Below are 27,038 nucleotides of genomic sequence, written 5' to 3'. Positions count from 1 at the left end.
TCACCTCACACCAGTCAGAATGGCCATCATCAAAAAGTCTACAAACAGGGCTTCGCTGGTGGCGCAGTGGTTGAGAGTCCGCCTGCCAATGCAGGGGATACGGGTTCGTGCCCTGGTCCGGGAAGATCCCACATGCCGCGGAGCAGCTGGGCCCGTGAGCCATGGCCGCTGAGCCTGCGCATCCGGAGCCTATGCTCCGCAACGGGAGAGGCCACAGCAGTGAGAGGCCTGCGTACCGCAAAAAAAAAAAAAAAGTCTACAAACAATAAATGCTGGAGAGGATGTGGAGAAAAGGGAACCCTCGTACACTGTTGGTGGGAATGTAAATTGGTACAAGTGTTATGGAGAACGGTATGGAGGTTCCTTAAAAAACTAAAAATAGAACTACCATATGATCCAGCAGTCCCACACCTGGGTATATATACAGAGAAAACCATAATTCGAAAAGATACATGCACCCCAATCTTCATTGCAGCACTATTTACAATACCCAAGACATGGAAGCAACCTAAATGTCCATCTACAGAGGAATGGATAAAGAAGATGTGGTACATATCTACAATGGAATATTAGCCATAAAAAAATGTAATAATGCCATTTGCAGCAACATGGATGGACCTAGAGATTATCATACTAAGTGAAGTAAGTCAGACAGAGAAATACAAATATCGTATGATATCACTTATATGTGGAACCCAAAAAAATGATACAAATGAACTTATTTACCAAAGAGAAACAGACTCACAGCCGTTCAAAATAAACTTAGGTTACCAAAGGGGAAACGTGGTGGCGGGGGGGGAGGGATAAATGAGGAGTTTGGGATTAACATATACACAGTATTATATATAAAACAGATAATCAACAACTACCTACTGTATAGCACAGGGAATCTACTCAATATTCTATAATAACCTCTCGGGAAAAGAATCTGAAAAAGAACAGATATATGTATAGGTATAACTGAATCATTTAGCTGTATACTTGAAACTAACACAACATTGTAAATCACCTATACTCCAATATAAAATAAAAATTAAAAATAAATAGGAAAAACTCTAAAGTTTTAAGTTACCAAAAATCTGGACAAACTGTTTTAAATCAATATACCCAAAGCATAATTATTCCTAAAGGGTTCACCTGAAAACTCTTATTTTCCTTTATAATTTATGAAAATACCATCATACCAAGTTAATTTTTTTGCTGACAAACTCTGCAACAGAAATAACATGAACTTATTAACCTTCAGTGAACCTTGGTACACTGAAGGTGTACCAAGTAAAATATGTCTGTATTGACTGATTAAACCAGCAAGCTGATGCTAGCTTTAATACCAGATATTAATTTAATATTGAATATTTCCTAGATACATGAACCTGAAATTCATTCTGGCCAGTTTCTTTTATGTTTAGAAGTATTTAATTTGTAAGCACTTACTTTTAAGTCAATTAAATGGAACTCTTTTATAAATTTAATTTTAACAGTATTTTCCGGAGGTAGAGACATCTCATATGTATAATATGTACACAGACATATAAACAGACCTAACTAGAGATCTCACAGCTTCACCTTAAAAACTTAGTTATGAATCAGGTATTACAGTATAAACTTACTAGTTTATAAATAACAGTTGGAATAAGTTAAATTTGCTTGCTCAGATGACTAAGGCTTTGCTATTTGCGGAAAAGACTTTTAAGATTTGTATTTATCCTTGATAAACCCTTAAGGAGGCTATGAATTAGATTTGGGGTGAGGGAGCCTTTCCAGCAGTTTGAGTTTAAAAGGACTTTTTTGCTTTTTTTTTCTCCTCCTTGGTTTCAGGTTTTACCTGATTGAGCTAATTAGGCTCAGTCTCAGATCAATGTGGGCTGTATTTACATTTCTTATTTGCAGAGATTTGCAAAACAAAGACAGTTGCTTTTAATTCTCAAAAAAACTGGTCTGCTGCCTAAATGATATTAAAAGATTGATTTGCCCAACTGTACTTTGTTTAATTTGCTTTTTTATATCAGTGAGAAGATTTCTGACTTAGCCAAAATTCAAGAGTTCTATGTTCTAGAATTTTAGGGTTTAATTTATCACGCTTTCAAAAGCTTGCATAAGGCATTCAACAAAGGTCCTTTTTCTGAGTGCACAGGTGAGACCCAGAGCAAAATCTCTATTATTATTTTTATTAGCCCCTGAATATTGCTCCCAGTTTTTACATTATATTATACAGGCTCAGGTAACCCTACTGGTTTCCTTTTGTATGTTTAATAATATTTCCTGAGGGGCAGATTCATACGCCCTGTCTTATGAAGCATTCCCCAGTGAAACATGTATATCACACAATATAATTAAACAAAAGAGAAATAACCATCTTATATAAAGCCCGTTTAGGTATACCAATTTTTATAAACTTTCATCTCAATTCTATCAACTTTTATACCATTACTTTTATCTTCCATTAGGACCCAATCATCAAGCCTTGGTCTTTCAAGGAGTCCTAGAAGCTTTCCTTTCTTTTTATCCTCTGACTCTTTTATCTATTTTTAATAAAAGGCTCTGGGGTCCCCAGTGAGCGGTTGAGCCAAGGGACTCAGGCCCTTTTGTCAATCTTTTACTTGATTAATCGGCCTAACTGTTGCCCCAAGTAATTTTTGGCCAGGTATCTCAGTGTAATTTACTTCCAGCCATTTAAATATATATGTATATTTAAAAATATTTATTTATTTATTTTGCCTGCACTGGGTTTTAGTTGTGGCATGTGGGCTTCTTAGTTGCAGCACACGGACTCTTAGTTGTGGCATGCATGTGGGATCTAGTTCCCCAACCAGGGATCGAACCTGGGCCCCCTGCATTGGGAACACGGAGTCTTACGCACTGGACCACCAGGGAAGTCCCTAAATATATATATTTTTTAAGTGGGGTAAATAGAGTGGACTTGTTTGGGGCCCTTTAATGTTGGGGACCTATAGAGGGCCCCTTTGTTCCATCCAGCCTTACGTGATGTTCTATCAAACCTTTGTTTTAATCCCATTAACATCCATTTTATTTATCCCATTTTTAAATAATCATCTAAAGATTTCTTTATCCTTTTGGGATAAGTCCCTTTAAAATTTCCACCTTTTTGGGAAGAAGTCTCTAAACTTTCTCTTCAGTTTACTTCCCTGTTAATCAACCTAATTAACATGAATTATCCTAATGTTTTTATTAGCATTTTCCACCTTCTAAGTTTTTTTCTTATAAGTACCAGTAACACAGCTCTTTTAAAATTTACCAATTTAGAATTTTCTCCAATATAAAGGATCCATCATGTGGCCATTAATAAGATGTACCTTATTGATGCAAACCAGTAAGACACCAGAGAAGTCCCCACAACAGAGTATGAAGATGTAGCCTTCACAAAATCTAGAAAGTTTACTCCCCAAAATAGCCTAAGAAAGTAAAGGGCTTCATTGCACAGGCCGATGCAAGGAAGGTTAAGAGGGCAAAAGCCCCTGAGAGTTGGCACAGTCAGACAAAAGACTGCTCAGAATCCCAGTCTATTCGGTTGGCTGCCAAATTGTATACCATATGTGTACCTTCCAGGTGGCAAAGACCAAGTACTCAAAACACAGAAACAGACATATACACATACATACACACAAAATGCCTAAGAAAATCGGGTAGAACATGTACATCTCAAAGACACAGGGAGAGAAATGCAAGTTCCCCCTAGAAGGGCTTTTGTTTCTTTAAGGTCAGAATTCTGAATAGATGTTTTATCAAGCAGGCTTTCTCTAACTTAACTGCGTATGCAATAGAAGAGCCACATCTTAGTCATTTTCAGGGCGAGATTTCCTTTAATTCCCAATTAAGTAAGTACTTGTAAGTATACGTGTTGTACATATATGTCTGGCTGGGGTATTAGTTAGAAGCTGGCAATCTGTCGTTCCTTTTTCTTTTTGTTTTGAAAGCTTTGTTCCCCATTCCAGAGCCAGTTTGTGGAGATAAAATCGCTAGTGATGATCGTGTGGTGAGCCAATGTGCTGTTGTGAGCTTAACTCCTCTAGATTTTACCCTAGATTCATTTTAGCCCTTTTATGAGTCTTGGTTTCTCCCTTCAGTAGCCTACAACCACCATGGGTACTCGGATTATGGAGTGGCCGGCTCTTACGCATGTCCCTGGCAGGCAAGTGTTTAATTGAAAAAGTGGGTTTCCCTTTAGGGACAGCTGCACAGTATGAGGACTTGCCTCTACCGCTCCCACAAGTTTGTGTTCAGGGACACTGAACAGCCTGAGGAAGCTGTTGCCAGCCAGGAGGTGATGTTCCTTCTGAGCTGAAAGCTCTCATGAGATACCTTCACTTTCATTTTGACAAACTCTATTAAAGTAGCCAATTCAAGGAAAAACGACAGGCCAGTCTTCCACCTAATTACCAGTCCAACCTTACTCAGTGTCTTTCAACTGAGCATAACCCAGGTACCTCTTCTTGAAACTAAGTTTCAAGGATAACCTACTACTCTTCCAGTGAGGAGTTTAACATCACTGAATAAAACTTAGGATCATCAGCCAATAACAGGAGATCTGAGAACCAGGAGAGACTCACCCAAATTCATCCGGACTCTCTGAGGTGGCAGATGGGCCCAAGAATCCTCTGCTGGTACCTAGGCTCTGGATCCTTGGAGAGTTCAGGCAAAGGAGAAAAGTCTGCTCTGGGTCCCTTTGTAGCTGTCAAAACTGTTGACTGCATAACCTAAAAGTTGAGAATTATGTTTTATTCAGCAGACATACTAAGGACCTAAGCCCGGGAGACAGCCTCTGAGGTAGCTCTGAGGGACAGTTCTGAAGAGGTAAGGGAGGAACCAGGATATAAAGGAATTTTTGCAAAAACAAAACAAAACAAAGCAGATAGTCAAACGTCCGTCAAAAGATTCTAATTAAAGAAAAAAACAGACATCTCACGTTAATGAATTTAGCCCTTTTCTGTGTGTGGGAAGATGCACTGAAATCATTCCTGTGATATGCACCTTAACTCTCTAGGCCCAGTATCCTGCTTTACTCCATTCTGAATCCTCTCAGGGTACACTGTTGGTGGTGGCTGCAGAGGTTGATGGCTGGATGGCTGCAACATCCTTTGTTTACTGACCCATGTTAGGTGACGTTCTCTGTTCACAGACCCATCAGTTCCACTCCTAGGTATATACCCAGAAGAACTGAAAACTGGTACTCAAACGAATACATGTACACACAGGTTCCTAGCAGTACTACTCACAAGAGCCGAAAGACGGAAGCAGCCCAAATGTCCATCAACTCACAAACGAATAAACAAAATGTGGCGTATCCATATGACAGACTATTATTCAGCTATAAAAGGGAATGAAGCACTAATACATGCTACAATGTGTATGAACCTTGACAACATTATGCTTAGTGAAAGAAGCCACACACACAAAAGCCCACATATTGTATATGGGCTCTGGTACGTACCACCAGAGCCCCACCCTGACCACAGGACTACTTGTGGAAGAGAAATGAAGTCCCACAAAGGAAAATATGGGTGCTGCAAGGAAAGAGAGACACTGAAAAGGCAAAAAGTGCCAGAGGTTCACTATAGAGAATCTGGTCCCTCAGCCTTTCCTAAGCCTGTTCCATCTCAGTGTTCTTTGCTTCCTTCTAACTTCATCTTGTTCCTCCCCCACCCCCAGCTCCAGAGTGGAATTGGCCGACTAATTCTGAAGGAAGAGATGAAGGCCCGGTCCAGTTCCTACGCGGATCCCTGGACCCCACCCCGGAGCTCCACCAGCAGCCGAGAGGCCCTGCACACAGCTGGCTATGATATGTCCCTAAATGGCTGTAAGCACTGCCCTGTAACCTGCCGGGGTGGGGGCACTCTCTTCCCCATCAGTTCTTCCATTAGTGAATCTAACCTTCTATGGCCTCACCAGGGTCTAGAATACAGACTAAATAAGACCATGCTCCGTCCTGAGCAGTCACTTCTGCTTCTTTGGGTCATCTGAAGCCATGACTTCCAATCAGTTTCCATGTAAAGAAAAAACTCTTCTAATAGTCTGAAGATAAAACAGGATGCCTCTTGAGGTAGCAAGCCTCCCATCACTGGAGGTATACAAGCAGAGGCTTGGTTCAAGCACTTTGCCCTGAGAGTCTTTCACTGTAAGCTCCTCCCTGTTCCTGGACTCACACATCCTCTTCCTGCCTCCTCTCTTACTTACCCCTGTGGGATTCAGTCCTGCCAGGAAATCCTATCTCAGGTCAATACTTGATGGATAATAAAAGGTACCATTTATTGCAATCCTGTGTGCTGGGCATTTATAGATACATTATCACCCTTGGTCCTCACAAAGACCCACAATGTAGAGGGATTATTATCACCCACTTTATAGATGAGAGACCTGAGGTTAACCCTCTTGCCCAAGGTCAGAAAGCCAGTAAGTGACTGAGCCAGGATCAGGCCCAGCATAGAGTGACTTCAAGGCCATAAGCTTTTCCCTCTTTGCTGTACTGCACCTTGATTCTAGGTGAGCTCAAAGATGACAGTGGTGGTGGTGGTGATGATGATAAAGCCAGTTTTATTGAGGGTTTTTATCTGTCAGGCACTGTGCTAAGCACCTTACTATATTGTGTCCTATATTCTTCACAATAACCCTATAAAGGAGACACTATCCCTCCCATTTTACAGATAAGAAAACAAAGCATGATTTACTTATCTGAAATTGGGTATCTATTAATGGCCAAGCCAGGATGAACTGATGGGCTGTTTCCCTGTTTCACCACTGAGAGGCACTGTTTTCAACCCCTGGCTCTGTACACTGCACTAGTGCTGCTCAAAATTCAGCTCCATTCAATGGCATTTGTGCAACAAATATCGCAGAGCACCTGCACTGTGCCAGGTGCTGGGCTACAAGCTGGGTGGGGGAGGGAGGATCGGGTGCAGGTGCAACAGTTAGAAACTGACCAGTGGGAAAGGAGGTACTGAAGGAGGGCTCTCCTCCCCGCCGGCCAGGGTGGCCCAGGTATGGGAGCCATTTCTGTCTGTCTCCATGAACGCTGATCTCTGGCTTCCCTCTCTTGCAGCCCCTCGGTCCCACTACCTGGCTGACAGCGGTATGTTCTGCCTGCCCTTCCTTCAGCCCATCATGTTCTGTGAGGGCCAGAGCTGAGTCAGTGGCAGGTCCCCCTTAGTTGTGATGACCGTACAACGTGGATGTCCCAGCACAGTCCCCATCTGAAATAGTCCACCCCATGTGTTTGTCAGATAGTGGGTCTTAATCTTTGGTCCTGGAACCAGTGTTGCCATGCCCAACAGCTCCCAGAGAGAAAGAAAGAGCACACACCTCTTCCACCCACGTGGGAGCCTGCCTGTCTGAGTTCCAGCTCGACCCCAATTCCAGGACACATGGGTCCATCATAGGAGGATAGATGTGTGCAGGTTAACACCAGAAGACTCTGTGGGTGGGTACTTGGGGTTGGCCTAGAATTCTGCCAGGGTGAGGTACCCCTAAGACTGTTAGTTGTAAGCCTGGAGAGAAGTGGAAGGAGCTGGTGGTCCCTGTCTGTCCCCCTTCCCACAAGTAACATTGGCCATTTGTAGCCAGATGACCTCAGGGAGAGGAAACCCTGGCTTGGGGCCCCTGGTAATTGTCTTGGCTCCTTCTTTTCAGACCCCCTCATCTCCAAATCTGCCTCCCTGCCTGCCTACAGAAGAAACGGGCTACACAGGGTAAGAGAGGCTGTTCCAGGGACATTATCCCCAAGAGGTTCACAATTCCTGTGTTAGCTCAGGAGTGATGACTTACGGGTGAAACCTGGACAGAGGCCTTGGGGCTAGAGGTGCATTAACAAAAGAGCCCCCTGTGAGAGGGGCTGGGAGCACCTAGTATCTCTGGCACAATTACTCCATGCTGAGCACTTTACAAGCACTCACTCATTATAACCCTGCAAGGTAGTTACTATTTTTAATAACTCTATTTTGTGGATGAAGATGGAGGCACAGAGGGGCTCAGTGACCTGCTTGAGCTCTCATTCCTAGTAAGTGCTGAGCCAGGATTCGAGCCTGGGCCAGCTGCCCCCGACAGCCCACACCTGACTGCTGGGTTCCACTCACCCATTGTGGCTTGGAGCCTTCTGAGCTCTCAGATGTCCTGCGGCGTAAAACCTTCATGGAAGCTGTGAGGTGGTTTAAGGACTAAAAAGGGGATGAAAAATATGTCTTGTTGGCAAAAGGAGAGGCTCTGTGAATAGACAAGTGATGGGGGAAAGGGGAAGGACACTAAGATAGACATTTATTTACTGAGCACCTACTAAGTGTCAGGCACTGTTCTGAGTGCTGGAAGTCCTGCAGTGAATAAATTCGCTGCTCCTGTGGAGCTCACATTCTAGCTGGGGAGACAGACAACCAATAAGTGCATGTGCGACTTGAAGTCAGCAGTCATAAGTGCTCAGATGGAAGACAAAGCAAGGAGGCAAAGAGAGAGAAGGTCAGAGAGTGAATTTAAACAAAGGCCTGAGTGCAGGGAGGGACCTCACCTCTCCAAGACCAGCAAGAGCCACCCTAATAGAGGGAAGCAGTGTCAGAGTCCCTGGGTGGGGAGGATGTGTGGCTGGGATGGAGTGAGCGTGGAGATGAAGCCAGACGGAGATGTCATTAGGGCCCTGTGTGCTGGTAAGGACTCAGAAGGGTTCCGGGAGGTGTGCTGCACCATCCAACTCAGATTTTTTTTTTTTTTTTTTGCGGTACACGGGCCTCTTACTGTCGTGGCCTCTCCTGTTGCGGAGCACAGGCTCTGGACGCGCAGGCTCAGCGGCCATGGCTCACGGGCCCAGCCGCTCCGCGGCATGTGGGATCTTCCCAGACCGGGGCACGAACCCGTGTCCCCTGCATTGGCAGGCGGACTCTCAACCACTGCGCCACCAGGGAAGCCCCCAACTCAGATTTTTAATGGGATCCCTCCTGTGTAGAGAAGAGACTGCAGAGGGACAGAAGTGGTAGACTTGTTAAGAGACAATTCTAGGGTTAAGCACACAAAAGGGATCAGAGGTCCATAGTAGAGCCACGGCTGGTGTTGGGGCCCCACCCCCTCAAAGCGGGGAAGAGACAGACCCTGTCCTCAGCACGCCCAAAGCCTAGACATTTGTTCATGAACAGACAGATGTTTATTGAAAGCCTTTTATGTATGCCAGGCACTGCTCTGAGTGCTTAGAATACCTCAGTGACCGAACAAAACAAAGACCCCTGGCCTTGGAGCTTATATTCTTATAGGGAGAAATCAAAAGCAAGCAGTAAATAGTACACAAGTCACCTTATACACAATGTAGAAGGTAGTAAGTGCTATGGAAAAAGAGGGGGAAATTGAGCAGGATGAGGGAGGTTGGGAGTTGGGGAAGGGGCGATTTGCAATTTTAGATAGAGTTGTCAGGGCAGATCTCAGAAAAAAATGATATTTGAGTAATGAAAGAAAGCATGAGCTGTAATTCACTAATAAATGAATATTTACTGAGTGCCTACTATGTGCCAGGCCTAGGCACTAGGCATATGGCAGTGAAGTAAATCACTCCACCTTGAGACCGAGGCTTCTGAGAGGGCCCCGTGTCTCACCAGCCCCAGTGCATTTTCTGGAGATGGGTGAGTACTTCAGGGAGGCAGAGGTGAGCGTGCCTCAGGCCAGCCCTGGTTCTGTCTCCCCCGCAGACACCCAGCGCAGACCTATTCCATTACGACAGCATGAACGCTGTCAACTGGGGCATGCGAGGTGAGTGCCGGCCTCTCCTGGGACTTCACAGGGACCTCATTATAATGCACTGCTCATAATAGCCCGTTTGACAGACGATTCTCGTCCCACGCTGGGCTCTGTGCAAACCCCGAGTTCCCTTTCACTTCCCATTCCCTCCCTTTTCCCCCTGCTCTTCTCTCATCCTCTCAAGTCCCTGGCCTTGGGTGATCTCCAGGCCATCTGTCCCATCTGGATTCCCAGAGCCATCACAGAGTGCTTGCTGTTCTCCCAGTGCTGCTGAGCTAGAGTTGCCTGCCAGCCCCGGGTGGAGGGAAATACTCAGAGCCAAATGCACATTCTTCCAAGAAAAAATTCCACGAGCCTCATGCTCTCTTCCAGTGATGCTCTCCCACCAGCCTCTTCCAGCTCCTACAAGCAGGCTCAGGCAGGAAGGCAGGCCCACATCAAACCCTGGAGGGTTCCCCCCAGAAGATGAAGGATCTCACCCATGTGCTTCATGGTCCCAGACTCTTCTTACTTCTATTCTAAATATCTCAAACGTCATTTTCCCCCTAAAAACCTATCTCTGGATCAGCCCAACCCCTTTCTCCATTGTGTTCAAACCATCCTTGATTTGGGATGAATTCAATAAGGACAGTGTCTCTATGACAGAGGCCAGTGTAGTGATGCAGAGCAAAGACTGATGGTTTCTACTTTGTGTGTGTCTCTTTTCTCTCTACAGAGTACAAGGTAAAGATACACAGACCCTGGGGGTCTCCGGGACCCTGCATGTTGCTACACTGGGGACCAGCAGGAAGATGACAGCACTGTCTATGCAGGGAAGGGAACATCGATAAATAACCCCAAGGGTCCTCTCAAGACTAGCATTTCAAGTGCCTCCTTGGCCCAGTTTCCCTGAATCCTGCCCTACATCTCTTGCCTCCTGAAACCAGACAGTTCCCCCGGGCCTCGGAGACTCTCTAGAGGCTTGCCAATCACAGATATGAGACATTTACACTCAGGAGCCCTTGTGCTCACATTAAGGCCAAATGCAACCAAGCTCATCCCTGGCAGTATTCAAGGACTCCAGGGCCTTGCCTTTTGGGAGAAGGTACCTTGAGGCTGCCAGGAAGCCCAAAAAAGGACATACTCAGCCCTTCCTCCAGACTTTAATCTCTGGCTCTTTCTGGACAGAGGAGGGAGCCCCAGCCAGACACAAAATATGTCTGAAGGGACAAGCCCACCACCCTCACCCAACCTACAAATATCCCCCCTCCTCTCTTCTTAGATCTACCCTTATGAACTGCTCCTGGTGACCACAAGAGGGAGAAACCGACTGCCCAAGGATGTGGATCGGACGCGTTTAGAGGTATGTGCAGAAAACTGAGCAGGCGCCTTTGGGTTTGAAGTGATTCCAGAAATTGCCTGGTCTAACCCAGCTTGGGAGGAGCAGGCAGAATGAATGGCGTAAAGGTCACACAGCTGGTTAAAAAAGCAGAGATTCCAACCTGGTTTCCTTAGCCCAAGACTGTTCCCTGCTGTTCTATGCAGCCTCCTCAATTCAGTTAGCATCTGTGGTGCACAGCTACAGCATGTCTCCAAGTGGGGCTGATGCTTCTGCAGACATAAGAGAAGAGCTAGATTTGGTTCCTGCCCTCTAAGAGCCTGCAGTCTGTCCGATAAGAAGAAACACAGCACTGGTGTTATACAGGATTGTATAGAAAACCAGTGCCTGTGACAGGGAAGGATGGGGGACAGCTCTGTGCAGAGGGTAAACATATAAGCAAGTCTCAAGCAAGACTCCCTAGGTTCCAACCCTGATGCTGCCATGCCCAACTGGACAGCTTGGCCACATGACAACCTCTCCAAACTGTAGTTTTCTCCTCTGTAAAATGGGGTGACTGTCATGCTTCCCTCAGGTTGCCAAATGACATACATGAGACAATACACATAGAGCCCTTCACACAGAATCTGGCAGTGTATTGAGTAGAAAATTCTTCATAAGTGTTTCATTGCTGTTACTCAGAGAAGACCACTAAAGCTGGGTGGGGTGATACAGGCTTCCAGGAAGAGGAAGGATTTGGATGGACTTTTGGAGATGGGCAGGTTTAGATGGATGGAGAGGCAGGAGAGCAACATGAGCAGTGGGAACAGCATAAATAAGGTGCAGACATGGCCTGACCGTGGCACTGGGCTCTCAAGCCATCCAGTCCACTTGGCATGGAGTCCTGGTCCCTGGTTACATTAGTTCCAGGAGCACATGCTGCCCTTTTCACCCCAGTGCCTCTCCCTGGAACACCCTTTCCATCTTGCCAGCCTCCTCACTCATCAGGGCCACATTCTAGTGATGCCTGTGCCCCAAAGCCTCCCCTAAGCCTTCTTCAGGATGTGTCGCTAACCTCTTCCTCCAGCCTCCCCAGCCCTGCGTCCAGAGCACAGATCCAATACCTTCCTTTCTCCTTTGCATCAGATCATCAAGCCATCCATTTCCTCTGCCTGGACTAGGGGAGGTGTCAGGAGATGTCTGTGGAATTGAATGCAGGCTTGTAAGAGAGGAGGCTCAGCACTTCTTGGGACCACCCCTGACCTGACGGCTGATGAATTTGCCCAGAGTAGAGGGTTGGAGCTGCAGGAGGGAGATGTGAGTGGGTCAGGAAGCTCTGTGAGTCCTTTCAGCTCTAGCATGCTGGGGTAGCAGGGAAGGAAGCAGATGATTCTCCCCACATTTATAACAAGGGCTTCGTTTCACAGTCTAGCAGTGAGTGTCTGCCGGTGCTGAAGGGGACAGCTCCGACGGCAGCTCACTGGAGCCAGCACTTAGGGGTGGAAATGTTCACGAACCTGGTTCATAATGGAGGACCAACTGCTCTCCTACATCCTCCAGGACACCCAGAAGCTCAGACCAGGGAAACGCAACCTTCTCTAAGCATCAGAATCACTTAGGGAGCTTTTTTTAAATACCAATACAGGGCCCCATCTGAGTCCAATCAAATCACAATCTGGGGAAGGAGCTCAGGCATCAGTATTTTTCAGAGGCTCCCAGGGATGTCTAATATATAGCCTGAGCTGAGACCACTGGGCTAGAGACACCGTCCTAGCTGTCTGCAGCAGTTCAGGAAGGGCACGGAAGAAGGAAACCCCTGACTCTCTCCTCAAGGAGCTCGGAGTATAGATACTTGTTCACTCAATAAATATTTATTGTAACCTATTACATACACCAGGTACTGTTCTAGGTGCCTACAACATATCAGTGAACAAAACAAGGACCCCTGCCCTCTTGGGGCTGACGTTCTCATGTGAGGAGACAGACAGTAAATGACACAAGTAATAAATATAGGATATAGTATGTTGGGAAGTAACCGGGCTGAGGGAAAGGGTAAGAGGAGAACAGAGTGAGGGGGGTTGGGAGTTGGAGGGGTGAGTTGCAGTTTTCAGTAGGGTGGTCAGAGTAGATCTCATTGAAAACATGACATCTGAGCAAAGACTTCAAGTAGGTGAGGGAGTTAGCCATGCTTATATAGGAAGGAAGAGCATTCTGGGCCAAGGGAACAGCCGCTGACAAGGCCATGATGCAGGAGTGAGTCTGGTGTGTTGGAGGACGGCAGGAGGTGAGTGTGGCTGGGGCCACGTGACCCCAGAAGAGAGGATGAGGAGATGAAGGCCAGGCCATGCTATGTGACAGACACATGAAGAGATCACTGCACTAATGAGAGTGCACTAATGAGAGTGCCAGCCACTGTGCCAAGCATGTGACCCGCATCATCTCAGTCACCCTCACAATATCCGTGAGGTAGGTACTGGCATGCTGCCACTCTCAGAAGAGGACACTGAGGCTCAGTGAGGTTACCATGTCCAAGGTCACACGCTCCTATCTGCCTGGCTGTAAAGCCTATGCACTTAACCTTTATGCTTTAAAATCTGCAGTGAATGTCAAATGGACAGGGCTGCCATCGTGTGCTCTGAGAACTCAGAGGAGAAAGGAGGCTCCACGTGGCCCTTAACAGGAGGAGAGAAGAAAAGCCTCAGACTCCTTCAGTGTGTCCTACAGTGTTTACTTGAGTAATTTAGTCGGCCATTCCTTTAAATTGAGTCTTATTTAAAAAAAAAAAAAAGATTTTTAAACACAGTGGAGAGAGCCAGCTAGAGAATCAGTAGTAACCATCACTCTCTAACAACAACAACAAAAAGAACAAATGAGACAGTTCCCCTCAGTCTTTACTATGGAAGGAGCAGAGAATGCTCTCATATCCACATAGTTTTCAGCACTCGAGTGCAAGTAAAACAGATTTGGGCGAGTCAATAGCACGAACAAAAGAAGAGGGGCACTGTCTAGACTGGTGGAGTCTAACAACCAAATGTGACGTGTGGATGCTGTCTGAATCCTTATTCAAACAAACCAACTATAAAAAAAACACTTTGAGACAATTAGGGGAATTTTATTGTAGACAGGTATTAGGTAATTCTGTGGAATTACTGTCATTTTTTCCTTGCCCATGCTGTTGTGGTTATGTAAGAAAATAGCCAGTATGTTTTGAGATGCAAACCGCTGTATGTAGGAGTGAACAGACAGTGTCTGCTTTAAGACACTTCAGCAAAGGAAACAGATGAAGCAAATGTGGTAAAACTCTCTGAATCTGGATGATGGGTATGGGTGTGCATTTTCTCTCTTTTGTGTATTTTTGAAATTTTTCATAAAAGAAAGACATATTTATGAAATTCTTAATGGGATTGACCAAGAGGGGCAGTGAGAGTACACTGCATTTGGAATCAGAAGCCCTGGACTTTGGTCTCAGCTCTGCTATTTACCTAGTCTCCTCTCCTCCCTCCCTCTTGGGCAAGTCATTTTAATTCTCTGACTTTTGCTTTTCTCATCTTTCAGTTGGGTAGAAATAATTCCTGGTTTTCAGAAGAAAATCAGGTCAGAAGAATTAAAGGAGAAAAATGAGGGTGAATGTACATTTATGAACTACTGAGCATAATACAAACGCAATACAAGGAATTGGTGGTAGTGTTAAATATTAAGTACTAAAAAATCAACTCAGAGTCATCGGCAGCCAACGATATCTAACAAAAGTATCAAAGTTACTTTTACCTAAAGTTCTGGAAATGTGGCGAAAACATTAATTCACAGGGACAATAGGCCAGAGAATTGTCTAATTGTTACGTGGCTGTATACATGATTCTCATTCAATCTCCCTCAATACTCAATTAGCTAATATAATTGCTACCGACAGCAAGTGAATGCAGGAAGTTTACAGGAAGGATATATGGCCATCTATTTCTATCTTTAAACATAACTGTAAATTTTATTTTGAAAAATAAAATTTCAGACCTCCAGAAAAGCTGCAAGAATTGTAAAATGAGTATCCATCTACCCTTCACCTAAATGTACCAATTTTTCACATTTTGCCACATTTTAAGTGCCATATATTTCTAACTCTAAAAGCTTAGGATAATGTATCAACTTTCAAAGCTGGTGGGAAGGGGCAGGAGAGAGGGCAGGCAGAAAGGGGTTAAAAAACCTGCCAAGGCATGCAGAACAATGTTTCATTATATGGCATACTTGTTTTCAAATAAGAAAGAGATGAAAGGACATTTCAGGGAGTGGGGGTTGGAGAACTCTGGACAGTAACTTTTTTTCATTGACTGGCCTAAGGAACAACCTTCCAGATCATTTGTAAACTAATTAGTAAGAGGAAATACGCCCTAAAATCTTGGGCATGCCTCCTTTTTCTTCCAAAGCAAAGAGCGATAACATTAATCCATACACACTCCTGGACACAATGCATGGAGCAGGGACTGCAGAAAGGGGAGGTCAACTGGGATGCATCGAGAGGCACTTCGGTGAAGCAGAAGTCCCACCTGAGTCCTGGGCGGGGGAGGCCTTTCCAGCCAGACCAGCTACAGAGGGCCCTCCCAGGAAACAACCACTCACACACTGATCCATTCAACAGATATTCATCATACACCTTCCATGGGTCAGACACTGCCAGGCACAGTGTACCCAGAGGAAACGTACAGGAACCAATCCTGCCTCCACCTGCCCCCAGCCTGCACCTCACATCCTCAAGCTGTTCCCTCTGTCTCCTCCCACCTCCTTGCAGCGCCACCTGTCCCAGGAAGAGTTCTACCAAGTCTTCGGCATGACCATCTCCGAGTTTGACCGGCTGGCCCTCTGGAAGAGGAATGAACTGAAGAAGCAAGCCCGGCTGTTCTAGGCAGAAGCTCTATAAATATATATGCATTTATATAAAGATATATGTAAAGTCTCTATACTGAAGCTCGGTATAATCCTCTCGTGTAATGGGACACACTGCCTGCCATGAGACTTGCTTTTCTGTATCGTCAGGCAAGCCCACATCTTCAAGATATTTTTATGCTCCTTCTTTTCTCTTTTCTAAGTGCAATGGGATTTGGGAAGGGATTCGTGGGGACTCCCATCCTTTTACTGGGAAGCCTTTTTATACTGAAACATCTCTCCTGACTTGAGTCCCCTAAGGTCCAACTCTCTTTGCTAAAGGAGGTGCCTGAAGGAGTCTCTCTTCTCTCTGCTTCTCGGCTCTTTTCCCCAGTCTCCAGGGAGGATGCTGCAGTTTTCATACCTTATTGGCCCCAGAGGGGCCCTCTCATGGGAGGATCCACAGCATTCTCCCCAAGTCACTGAGCACCTTTGAGAGCTCTGAAGAATTTTCTCATCACCCCGACTAGGACCTCAATGCTGTCTGGGGGTGATGCAGCTAGAAATGTGGGTTTCATGTCTACTCGTTACAGAAGTAAACAAGTGGATAGGGCCCTGGCCTCTCCTCTCCTCTTCAATCCTCCTCCTATCCTTGATCCTCACCTCTCTCTAGTCCAAATCTACGCCTCATGGTAGGAAAAGAAAAAGCACTTCCCTTCCCTGCACTATTACTTCCAATAGCCCCCTGCCTGGCCCCTATGTGGAGAACCAGAGGGAGGGAGCGGGAGCTGGAAGCAGGAGACAGAGCAGGGCACCCGTTAGCACTGGAGCTGCAGGACCTCTTGGGACCCTCCCTCATTGCTCCCAGAACCTCCTGACCCTTCCCCCTTTGGAGGAGAGGCCCATTATTGAAGCTTGTATTTTTCAGCCTTACTACAATCTATGTGCCTGACAACTCACCACAGGGCTAATGTTCCCACCACAGCTCCAACCGAACAACTAGACAGACAACCTCTAACACTCCCCGCCCAAAGGTAATATAGGCCATGTCCTATAGAAAGTTTCCCAGCCTATGTCTCTGGTCCCTGGGCTGGCAGAGCAACCCAACCAGACCCCCACCAGTCCTCGGCTTGCATTGCAAAGTTGGCCATGGTTCATGGGGGAAACTTTTGAAGAATGACTACTTATGAGATTCCAAAATGGAGCATTGGCCAACACCACTCATGGTCATACTGATTTCCCCAGTGGCTGCCTTTCCTGCCTCCTTGGCTTCTGGAACAGGGGTGAAAGCTTAACCTTCTCCCCACCCCAAACCTGCAACCACGAGTTGGTGATATCTGGTGGGGTCTGTTCCTTCCTGGAGATGGCTGGAGTCAGACCACTGAGGTCGTGGAGGAAGAATGAAGAAGTAGAGATGGCAGTTACCACTCTCAAGAGGTTATGTGTGGTGGCAAATGTAGAACTGACTTCAACTCAACAAGCCCTCACTGAGCACCTGCTGTATACTGAGCACTGGATGGGGGAGGGAGACGGAAATACTGGGATGAGCAACATGGGGCCCGACTTCAGGGGCATGCCTACTAACAATGGGTACCGTAAGGCAGGTACTCAAACATGATGGATGTGAGGCAGAAAGTGATAGGAGACAGCACGAGAAAATGTGACATTACTAAGAAAGCATATGCAGCTGGTGCAGACCAAGGAAAGCTTTCTGGAAGAGACTGCATTTGAGCGGAGTTCAGGAAGGATCTTTGTAAACTGGGAGGAGACTAACTTGAAAGGGTCATAGGATGAGGGGCCATAAGGGAGGTCTAATATGCTCTCATTTAAAATGTCAGCCCTCTCTGCATCTTTTCTTTTTGGCCAATATCTTTCAACTGTCCTGACCCCTTTGGAAATGTCCCCAGCCAGACACATTCATTGAAACTGCCTCATTATCACTGGTTGAGAACTTGGCGAGATTGAAGGGCTTTTGTTATTGTTGGATATTTTTTTCCCATAAATGCACATAATTTCAACCCAGACTTGTGTCCTTCTGTTGTTTCTAGTGTGAGTGAAGATGAGTGACGTGGGGAGAGACTGAACCATGCACATTTTTCAAAATAAAAGTGTCAGAGAGCAGCCCTCCCTTGGCCTCAGTTTCTCCTTCTGTAATAAAGTTTGACCAGGTAAGCATTACCCAAATTGTTTCCTGCAGAACACAGGGTCCTGCAGGATGGAAAAGGATGTTCCAATAACAAATAAGGTTTGATGATCAGAAAATAATAATAAGACCCAGGTGAGCTGGCGACTTCCAAGAGGTAGTGAACCTGGAGGTGGGGAGGCATGGTGAGTGTCAGAGTACTCATGGTCAGTAAACCACCCAGCCTCTGCATTTGACCTCATCTGATTCAGTGTTGCAGTTATTTGACAAACAAGAGGAGGGAGATCAAGAGTAGAAGGACATGGAACTCACCTCCCCCCCCAACACACATCAAAAATACATCTAAATGTGGAACAATTCTCACAGAAAACCGATTGAAAACTAGCAGAAGATCTCTTATACAACCAAAGCTGCAAGTAAGATCCCCTTGTAACCAGGTAGGACAAAAAAGAAAATAAAGGCATCAGGAAGGGACCAGTACCTCTGGGAGGGAGTTATGAAAGAAGAGAGGTTCGCTCACCCTGGGAACCCCCGTTGCCAGCTGGGAGGTCCGCCGGGACAGATAGGGAGCTGAAAGGGCCTGGTCTCTGCTCATGAGGAGTGTGTGTGTGCTGGCTTGCTAACAATCAGGGCAGAGAGAGACCAGCGCTTGACGGCTGCCACGTCGTCACACTTCTCAACCCAAAATGCAGTCAAGGCGGGCCTGCTAATAGGCACAACAGCTAGGCACTGAAACTCGGCCTTCAGGAGAGGGACCCTGGGAGAGGACTCAATCTAGCTGTGCAGAGATAACCAGAAGGGCCTGGAGTGTGGTCTGGGCCACCACTGTTACCACATGCCACAGGGGCCCAGTCCACCATAGGAGCCCCAATTACAGCATGCGCAGGGCAGGACATGGGTCTACCATAAGAGCCCCACTGTCAGCGTGCTCACGGAGGGATGCAGCACCAGTGGTGGTGGACTTTGTGAGTCCACACATGTCAGGAGTGGGGCTGACATCAGCCAATTATCAGGGCTCCCATAGCGGGGGCGGGTCCAAGAACAGGTCCAGCAACAATGGACCATGTTGCTGCGCACACCAGGTGGCATAGCCATCACAGAATCACAAATCCCCTGCGACAGCCGCTGGGGAGGAGTTTGCAGTGGTTCCTTTCCCAGCAGGAACACTCCTGTCCTACCTACTTCACACCACAGCTTGCAGTCATATCTGGGGCAGACAAGCCCTGGGAGAGCCCTATCATAGAGGCACCCCAGGTGCCAAGTGGCAGCACAACCACCTTGATTCCTGCAGCCACAATGCCCTGGCCCCCAGTGCCTGCCTGACACTAGGTCTCGGACAAACACTATGGAGAAAGGGACATAACCTTGGGCTGCTTCTGGGCAAAACCAGGGATGCCTGCACAAGGTTCTCTGTGACCACTTGGCCTCACTTGCTTCAGCACTCACCTCCTTGGGGACAGAGCACACACTTAAGGGCAATGCAGCCTTACTAAACCCAACCCTCAGGGCTTCTACTTCAACAACTGGGGAGCAGACCCCACCCCTGACAGGGCTGTGACAGCCACAGGGGAAAGAGGAGGTCCCACCCAACTTCCAGTGCAGACTCAGGTTACCACAACACCAATCACACCCCCCATCAAGGGGATAATTTCCACTCTGAGGAAAGACGTGGCTGACATCCATACCAAAACTACTGGATTCACACAGTCTACACAGGGGCACTCATACATTAAAAACAGCCCTTCAGTGGGACTTCCCTGGCAGTCCAGTGGTTAAGACTCTGCCCTTCCACTGCAGGGGGTGTGGGTTCAATCCCTGGTTGGGGAACTAGGATCCCACATGCCACAGAGTGTGGACAAAAAAAACCAAAACAAAAAACAGCCCTTCAAGACCACAGTAGATAAGCGTTTCTCCTAAATTCATAGAAACAGAGAAGTTTAAGTAAAATGAAAAAGCAGAGGAGCTACTCCAACTGAAAGAACAACAGAAATCCCCTGAAAGAACAAACAGTAAAATCTCTCTAGTCTGCTAGACACCGAGTTCAAAAAGGAGGTAATAAAAATGCTAAAGGAATTAAGAAAGGTTATCGACAGAAACGCAGATCACTGTAACAAGGAACTAGAAACTATGAAGAGGAACCAATCAAAACTAGACAACTGAATTGCCAAGATAAAAACCAAGCTAAAATCAATGAATAAGACAAAGATACTACAAAAAAAGAAAATCACAGGCCAATATCACTGATGAAAATAGACGCAAAAATCATTAATACGATACTAGCAAACCGAATCCAACAACACGTTAAAAGGATCATACACCATGATCAACTGGGATATGTCCCAGGCATGCAAATATTCTTCAATATACGCAAATCAATCAGTGTGATCACCACATTAACAAACTGAAGAATTTAAAACCATATGATCAGGACTTCCCTGGTGGTCCAGTGGTTAAGAATCCGCCTCCCAATGCAGGGGACACGGGTTTGATCCCTGGTTGGCGAACTAAGATCCCACATGCTTCAGGGCAACTAAGCCTGCACACTCTAGAGCCCAAGCGCCACAACCAGAGAGCCCATGTGCTGCAACTACTGAGCCCATGCACTCTAGAGCCCACATGCCACAACTAGACAGAAGCCCGCACGCCGCAACAAAAGATCCCACATGCCACAATGAAGATCCTGTGTGCTGCAACTAAGACCTGACACAGCCCCCAAAAATAAATAAATATATATATATTTTTAAAAAACCATATGGGGGACTTCCCTGGTGGTCCAGTGGTAAAGAATCCACCTTACGATGCAGGCGACACGGGTTCGATCCCTGGGTGGGGAACTAGGATCCCACATGCCTCAGGGCAACTAAGCCTGCGCACCACAACTACTGAGCTTGTGCGCCTCAACTAGAGAGCCTGTGCGCCTCAACTAGAGAGCCTGCGTGCCACAAACTGCAGAGCCACACGCTCTGGAACCTGTGCGCCACAACTAGAGAACAGAAAACTCACACGCCACAACTAGAGAGAAGCCGAAGCGCCTCAGTGAAGAGCCCGTGCGTTGCAATGAAAGATCTCGCATGCTGCAACGAAGATCCCGCGTGCCGCAACTAAGACCTGATGCAGCCAAAAATGAATAAAATAAATAAATAAATAATTTTAAAAATATACGATCATCTCAAAAGATGCAGAAAAAGCTTTTGACAAAATTCAACACCCATTTATGATTAAAAACTCTGCAGAAAGTGGTCACAGAGGGAACCTACCTCATCGTAATAAAGGCCATATATGATAAAACCCACAGCTAACATCATCCTCAACAGTGAAAAACTGAAAGCATTTCCTCTAAAATCAGGAACAAGACAAGGATATCCACTCTCGCCACTTTTATTCAACATGGTTTTGGAAGTTCTAGTCACAGCAATCAGAGAAGAAAAAGAAATAAAATGAATCCAAAATGGAAAAGAAGTAAAACTATCACTGTTTCCAGATGACATAATACTATACCCAGAAAACCCTAAAGATGCTACCAGAAAACTGCTAGAGTAGTCATCAATGAATTCAGTCAAGTTGCAGGATACAAAATTAATACACAGAAATCTCTTGCACTCCTATATACACTAACAACAAAAGATCAGAAAGTAGTTGTGGCATGGAGCCTCAGTAGTTGTGGCTTGCGGGCTCTAGCGCACAGGCTCAGTAGTTGTGGCGCACAGGCTTAGTTGCTCCACAGCATGTGGGATCTCCCCAGACCAGGGATCAAACCCGTCCCCTGCACTGGCAGGCGGATTCTTAACCGCTGTGCCACCAGGGAAGTCTGAGGTAGAACTTTTAGAACCTGTTTGAACTTATATGACTGTTAGTCTAAAGCAAGTAGATACAGGTATGGGTTAACATACTTGAAAACCAGAGTAACCACAAGTCCAAAACATACAATAGATTCACAAAAACCAAAACAAAAGGAACTCAAGCATAGTACAAAAGTAAACCATCAAACCACAAAAGGAAAAACAAAAAAGGAGAAAGGAACAAAGAATTACCAAATCAACTGGAAAACAAGGTTTAAAATGGCAGTAAACACAAACTTATCAATAATTACTTTAAATTCTCATATCAGACAAAAAAGACTTTGAAGACTATTACAAGAGACGAAGAAGGACACTACATAATGATCAAGGGATCAATCCAAGAAGAAGATATAACAATTGTTAATATTTATGCACCCAACATAGGAGCACCTCAACACATAAGGCAAATGCTAACAGCCATAAAAGGGGTAATCAACAGTAACACAATCATAGTAGGGGACTTCACACCCCACTTTCACCAATGGACAGATCATCCAAAATGAAAATAAACAAGGAAACACAAGCTTTAAATGATACATTAAAGAATATGAACTTAATTGATATTTATAGGACATCCCATCCAAAACAACAGAATACACTTTCTTCTCAAGTGCTCATGGAACATTCTCCAGGATAGATCATATCTTGGGTCACAAAGCAAGCCTTGGTAAATTTAAGAATATTCAAATCGTATCAAGTATCTTTTCTGACCACAACGCTATCAGACTAGATATCAATTACAGGAAAAAATCTGTAAAAAATACAAACACATGGAGGCTAAACAATACACTATTTAATAACCAAGAGATCACAGAAGAAATCAAAGAGGAAATCAAAAAATACCTAGAGGGCTTCCCTGGTGGTGCAATGATTGCGAGTCCGCCTGCCGATGCAGGGGACACAGGTTCGTGCCCTGGTCTGGGAAGATCCCACATGCCGCGGAGCAGCTGGGCCCGTGAGCCATGGCCGCTGAGCCTGTGCGTCTGGAGCCTGTGCTCTGCAACGGGAGAGGCCACAGCAGTGAGAGGCCCACGTACCGCCAAAAAAAAAAAAAAAAAAAAAAAACCTAGAGACAAATGACAATGAAAACACGATGACCCAAAACCTATGGGATGCAGCAAAAGAAGTTCTAAGATGGAAGTTTATACCACTACAATCCTACCTCAAGAAACAAGAAATATCTCAAGTAAACAAACTAACCTGACACCTAAAGCAATTAGAGAAACAAGAACAAAAAAACCCCAAAGTTAGGAAAAGGAAAGAAATCATAAAGATCAGATCAGAAATAAATGAAAAAGAAATAAAGGACACAATAGCAAAGATCAATAAAACTAAAAGTTGGTTCTTTCAGAAGATAAACAAAATTGATAAACCATTAGCCAGACTTATCAAGAAAAAAAGGGAGAAGACTCAAATCAACAGAATTAGAAATGAAAAAGGAGAAGTAACAACTGACACTGCAGAAATACAAAGGATCATGAGAGATTACTACAAGCAACCATATGCCAATAAAATGGACAACCTGGAAGAAACGGACACATTCTTAGAAAAGCACAACCTTCTGAGACTGAACCAGGAAGACATAGAAAATATAAACAGACCAGTCACAAGCACTGAAATTGAGATTGTGATTAAAAATATTCCAACAAACAAATGCCCAGGACCAGATGGCTTCACAGGCGAATTCTATCAAACATTTAGAGAAGAGCCAACTCCTATCCTTCGCAAACTCTTCCAAAATATAGCAGAGGAAGGAACACTCCCAAACTCATTCTATGAGGCTACCATCACCCTGATACCAAAACCAGACAAGGATGTCACAAAGAAAGAAAACTACAGGCCAATATCGCTGATGAACATAGATGCAAAAATCCTCAACAAAATACAAGCAAACAGAATCCAACAGCACATTAAACGGATCATACACCATGATCAAGTAGGGTTTATCCCAGGAAGGATTCTTCAATATATGCAAATCAATCAATGTGATACACCATACTAACAAATTGAAGGAGAAACACCGTATGATCATCTCGATAGATGCAGAAAAAGCTTTCGACAAAATTCAACACCCATTTATGATAAAAACCCTCCAGAAAGCAGGCATAGAGCGAACTTACCTCAACATAATAAAGGCCATATATGACAAACCCACAGCCAACACCATTCTCAATGGTGAAAAACTGAAACCATTTCCACTAAGATCAGGAACAAGACAAGGTTGCCCACTCTCACCACTAATATTCAACATAGTTTTGGACGTTTTAGCCAAGCAATCAGAGAACAAAAAGAAATAAAAGGAATCCAAGTTGGAAAAGAAGAAGTAGAGCTGTCACTGTTTGCAGATGACATGATACTATACAAAGAGAATCCTAAAGACACTACCAGAAAACTACTAGAGCTAATCAATGAATTTGGTAAAGTAGCAGGATACAAAATTAACGCACAGAAATCTCTTGAATTCCTATACACTAATGATGAAAAATCTGAAAGGGAAATTAAGGAAACACTCCCATTTACCATTGCAACAAAAAGAATAAAATACCTAGGAATAAATCTACCTAGGGAGACAAAAAACCTGTATGCAGAAAACTATAAGACACTGATGAAAGAAATTAAAGACAATATGAACAGATGGAGAGATATACCATGTTCTTGGATTGGAAGAATCAATATTGTGAAAATGACTATACTACCCAAAGCAATCTACAGATTCAGTGCAATCCCTATCAAACTACCAATGGCATTTTTCACAGAACTAGAACAAAAAATTTCACAATTTGTATGGAAACACTAAAGACCCCGAATAGCCAAAGCAATCTTGAGAAAGAAAAACGCAGCTGGAGGAATCAAGCTCCCAGACTTCAGACTATACTACAAAGCTACAGTAATCAAGACAGTATGGTACTGGCACAAAAACAGAAACATAGATCAAGGGAACAGGATAGAAAGCCCAGAGGTAAACCCACACACATATGGTCACCTTATTTTTGATAAAGGAGGCAAGAATATACAATGAAGAAAAGACAGCCCCTTCAATAAGTGGTGCTGGGAAAACTGGACAGCTACATATAAAAGAATGAAATTAGAACACTCCCTAACACCATACACAAAAATAAACTCAAAATGGATTAAAGACCTAAATGTAAGGCCAGACACTCTAAAACTCTAAAACTCTTAGAGGAAAACATACGCAGAACACTCTATGACATAAATCACAGCAAGATCCTTTTTGACCCACCTCCTAGAGAAATGGAAATAAAAACAAAAATAAACAAATGGCACCTAATGAAACTTAAAAGCTTTTGCCCAGCAAAGGAAACCATAAACAAGACCAAAAGACAACCCTCAGAATGGGAGAAAATATTTGCAAATGAAGCAACTGACAAAGGACTGATCTCCAAAATTTACAAGCAGTTCATGCAGCTCAATATCAAAAAAACAAACAACCCAATCCAAAAATGGGCAGAAGACCTAAACAGACATTTCTCCAAAGAAGAAATACAGATTGCCAACAAACACATGAAAGAATGCTCAACATCACTAGTCATTAGAGAAATTCAAATCAAAACTACAATGAGGTATCACCTCACACCACTCAGAATGGCCATCATCAAAAAATCTACAAACTATATATGCTGGAGAGGATGTGGAGAAAAGGGAACCCTCTTGCACTGTTGGTGGGAATGTAAATTGATACAGCCACTATGGAGAATAGTATGGAGGTTCCTTAAAAAAATAAAAATAGAACTACCATACGACCCAGCAATCCCACTGCTGGGCATATACCCTGAGAAAACCAAAATTCAAAAAGAGTCATGTACCAAAATGTTCATTGCAGCTCCATTTACAATAGCCAGGAGATGGAAACAACCTAAGTGCCCATCATCGGATGAATGGATAAAGAAGATGTGGCACATATATACAATGGAATATTACTCAGCCATAAAAAGAAACGAAATTGAGCTATTTGTAATGAGGCGGATAGACCTAGAGTCTGTCATACAGAGTGAAGTAAGTCAGAAAGAGAAAAAGAAATACCATATGCTAACACATATATATGGAATCTAAAAAAAAAAAAAAAAAAGGTTATGAAGAACCTAGGGGCATGACAGGAATAAATATGCAGACGTAGAGATTGGACTTGAGGACACAGGGAGGGGGAAAGGTAAGCTGGGACGAAGTGAGAGAGTGGCATGCATATATATATACTACCAAATGTAAAATAGATAGCTAGTGGGAAGCAGCCGCATAGCACAGGGAGATCAGCTCAGTGCTTTGTGACCACCTAGAGGGGTGGGATAGGGAGGGTGGGAGGGAGACGCAAGAGGGAGGAGATATGGGATCATATGTATATGTGTAGCTGATTCACTTTGTTATAAAGCAGAAACTAACACACCATTGTAAAGCAAGTATACTCCAATAAAGATGTTAAAAAATAAATAAATGAAACAATTACTTTAAATGTCAATGGACTAACTGCTCCAGTCAAAAAACATAGAGTGGCAGATTGGATAAAAAAAACAATACCCTACAATGTGCTGCCCACAAGAGACTCACTTTAGGGCAGAAGACATACACAGATTGAAAGTGAGGGGATACAAAAGATACTTCACAAACGGAAATGAGAAGAAAGCAGGGATAGTAATACCCATATCAGACAAAATAAACTTGAAAACCAAGTCCATAAAGAAAGACAAAGAAGGACATTATATAATGATAAAGGGATCAATACAGGAGGAGGACATTACACTCGTTAAAATATATGCACCTAATATAGGAGCACCTAAATATACAAAACAAATACTAAGAGAGATAAAGGGAGAAGCTGACAGGAATACAATAATAGTAGGAGACTTCAACAAGATCAATGGACACATCTTCCAGGCAGAAAATCAATAAGGCAACAGAGATACTAAATGACTCAACACCAGCTGGATTTAATTGATATCTATAGGACACTACATCCAAAAAAAAAAAAAAACCAGAATGCACATTCTTCTGAAGCGTGCAAGGAACAGTCTCTAGGATAGACCACATACTAACACACAAAACAAACCACAACAATTTAATAGGATAGAAATTATTTCAAGCATCTTTTCTGACCACAGTATGAAACTAGAAATCAACCACAGAAAGGAAAATGGAAAAAAACTGTCACATGGAGACTAAACAATATGCTACTAAA

At 44.4% G+C, this 27,038-nt stretch overlaps 1 protein-coding gene and 1 long non-coding RNA gene across 9 annotated transcripts in view; one reads left to right on the top strand and one right to left on the bottom strand.

Annotated features, from left to right (window-relative positions):
- The window catches only part of ABLIM3 (actin binding LIM protein family member 3), a 143,363-nt gene extending 125,471 nt beyond the window's left edge, over positions 1–17,892 (top strand). For 2 of the 5 annotated variants that reach the window (XM_027081638.1, XM_027081634.1), the window contains 7 exons: positions 5,668–5,815; positions 7,055–7,084; positions 7,642–7,700; positions 9,669–9,729; positions 10,433–10,440; positions 10,979–11,059; positions 15,795–17,892. In XM_027081638.1, the coding sequence (XP_026937439.1) occupies positions 5,668–5,815; positions 7,055–7,084; positions 7,642–7,700; positions 9,669–9,729; positions 10,433–10,440; positions 10,979–11,059; positions 15,795–15,908 (501 nt within the window). In that variant the 3' untranslated portion in view covers positions 15,909–17,892. The remainder of the gene's footprint in view (positions 1–5,667; positions 5,816–7,054; positions 7,085–7,641; positions 7,701–9,668; positions 9,730–10,432; positions 10,441–10,978; positions 11,060–15,794) is intronic. The other 3 variants (XM_027081636.1, XM_027081637.1, XM_027081635.1) reach the window with 3 other exon arrangements.
- The window catches only part of LOC113606881 (uncharacterized), a 132,211-nt gene that overhangs the window by 7,496 nt on the left and 97,677 nt on the right, over positions 1–27,038 (bottom strand). Inside the window, exons 10-12 of one of the 4 annotated variants that reach the window (XR_003427744.1) lie at positions 12,139–12,214; positions 11,199–11,307; positions 4,569–4,715 (exon numbers count right to left, since the gene is read on the bottom strand). The exons of 2 other annotated variants lie outside the window; for them this stretch is intronic. This is a non-coding gene — a long non-coding RNA (uncharacterized LOC113606881). The remainder of the gene's footprint in view (positions 1–4,568; positions 4,716–11,198; positions 11,308–12,138; positions 12,215–27,038) is intronic. One more of the 4 variants, XR_003427745.1, reaches the window with a different exon arrangement.

The sequence above is a fragment of the Aethalodelphis obliquidens genome, unplaced genomic scaffold (assembly GCF_003676395.1).
Source record: "Aethalodelphis obliquidens isolate GAN/ISIS:26980383/991018 unplaced genomic scaffold, ASM367639v1 scaffold45, whole genome shotgun sequence".
Lineage (NCBI taxonomy): Eukaryota > Metazoa > Chordata > Mammalia > Artiodactyla > Delphinidae > Aethalodelphis > Aethalodelphis obliquidens.
This window is presented reverse-complemented; position numbering and strand designations above follow the sequence as displayed.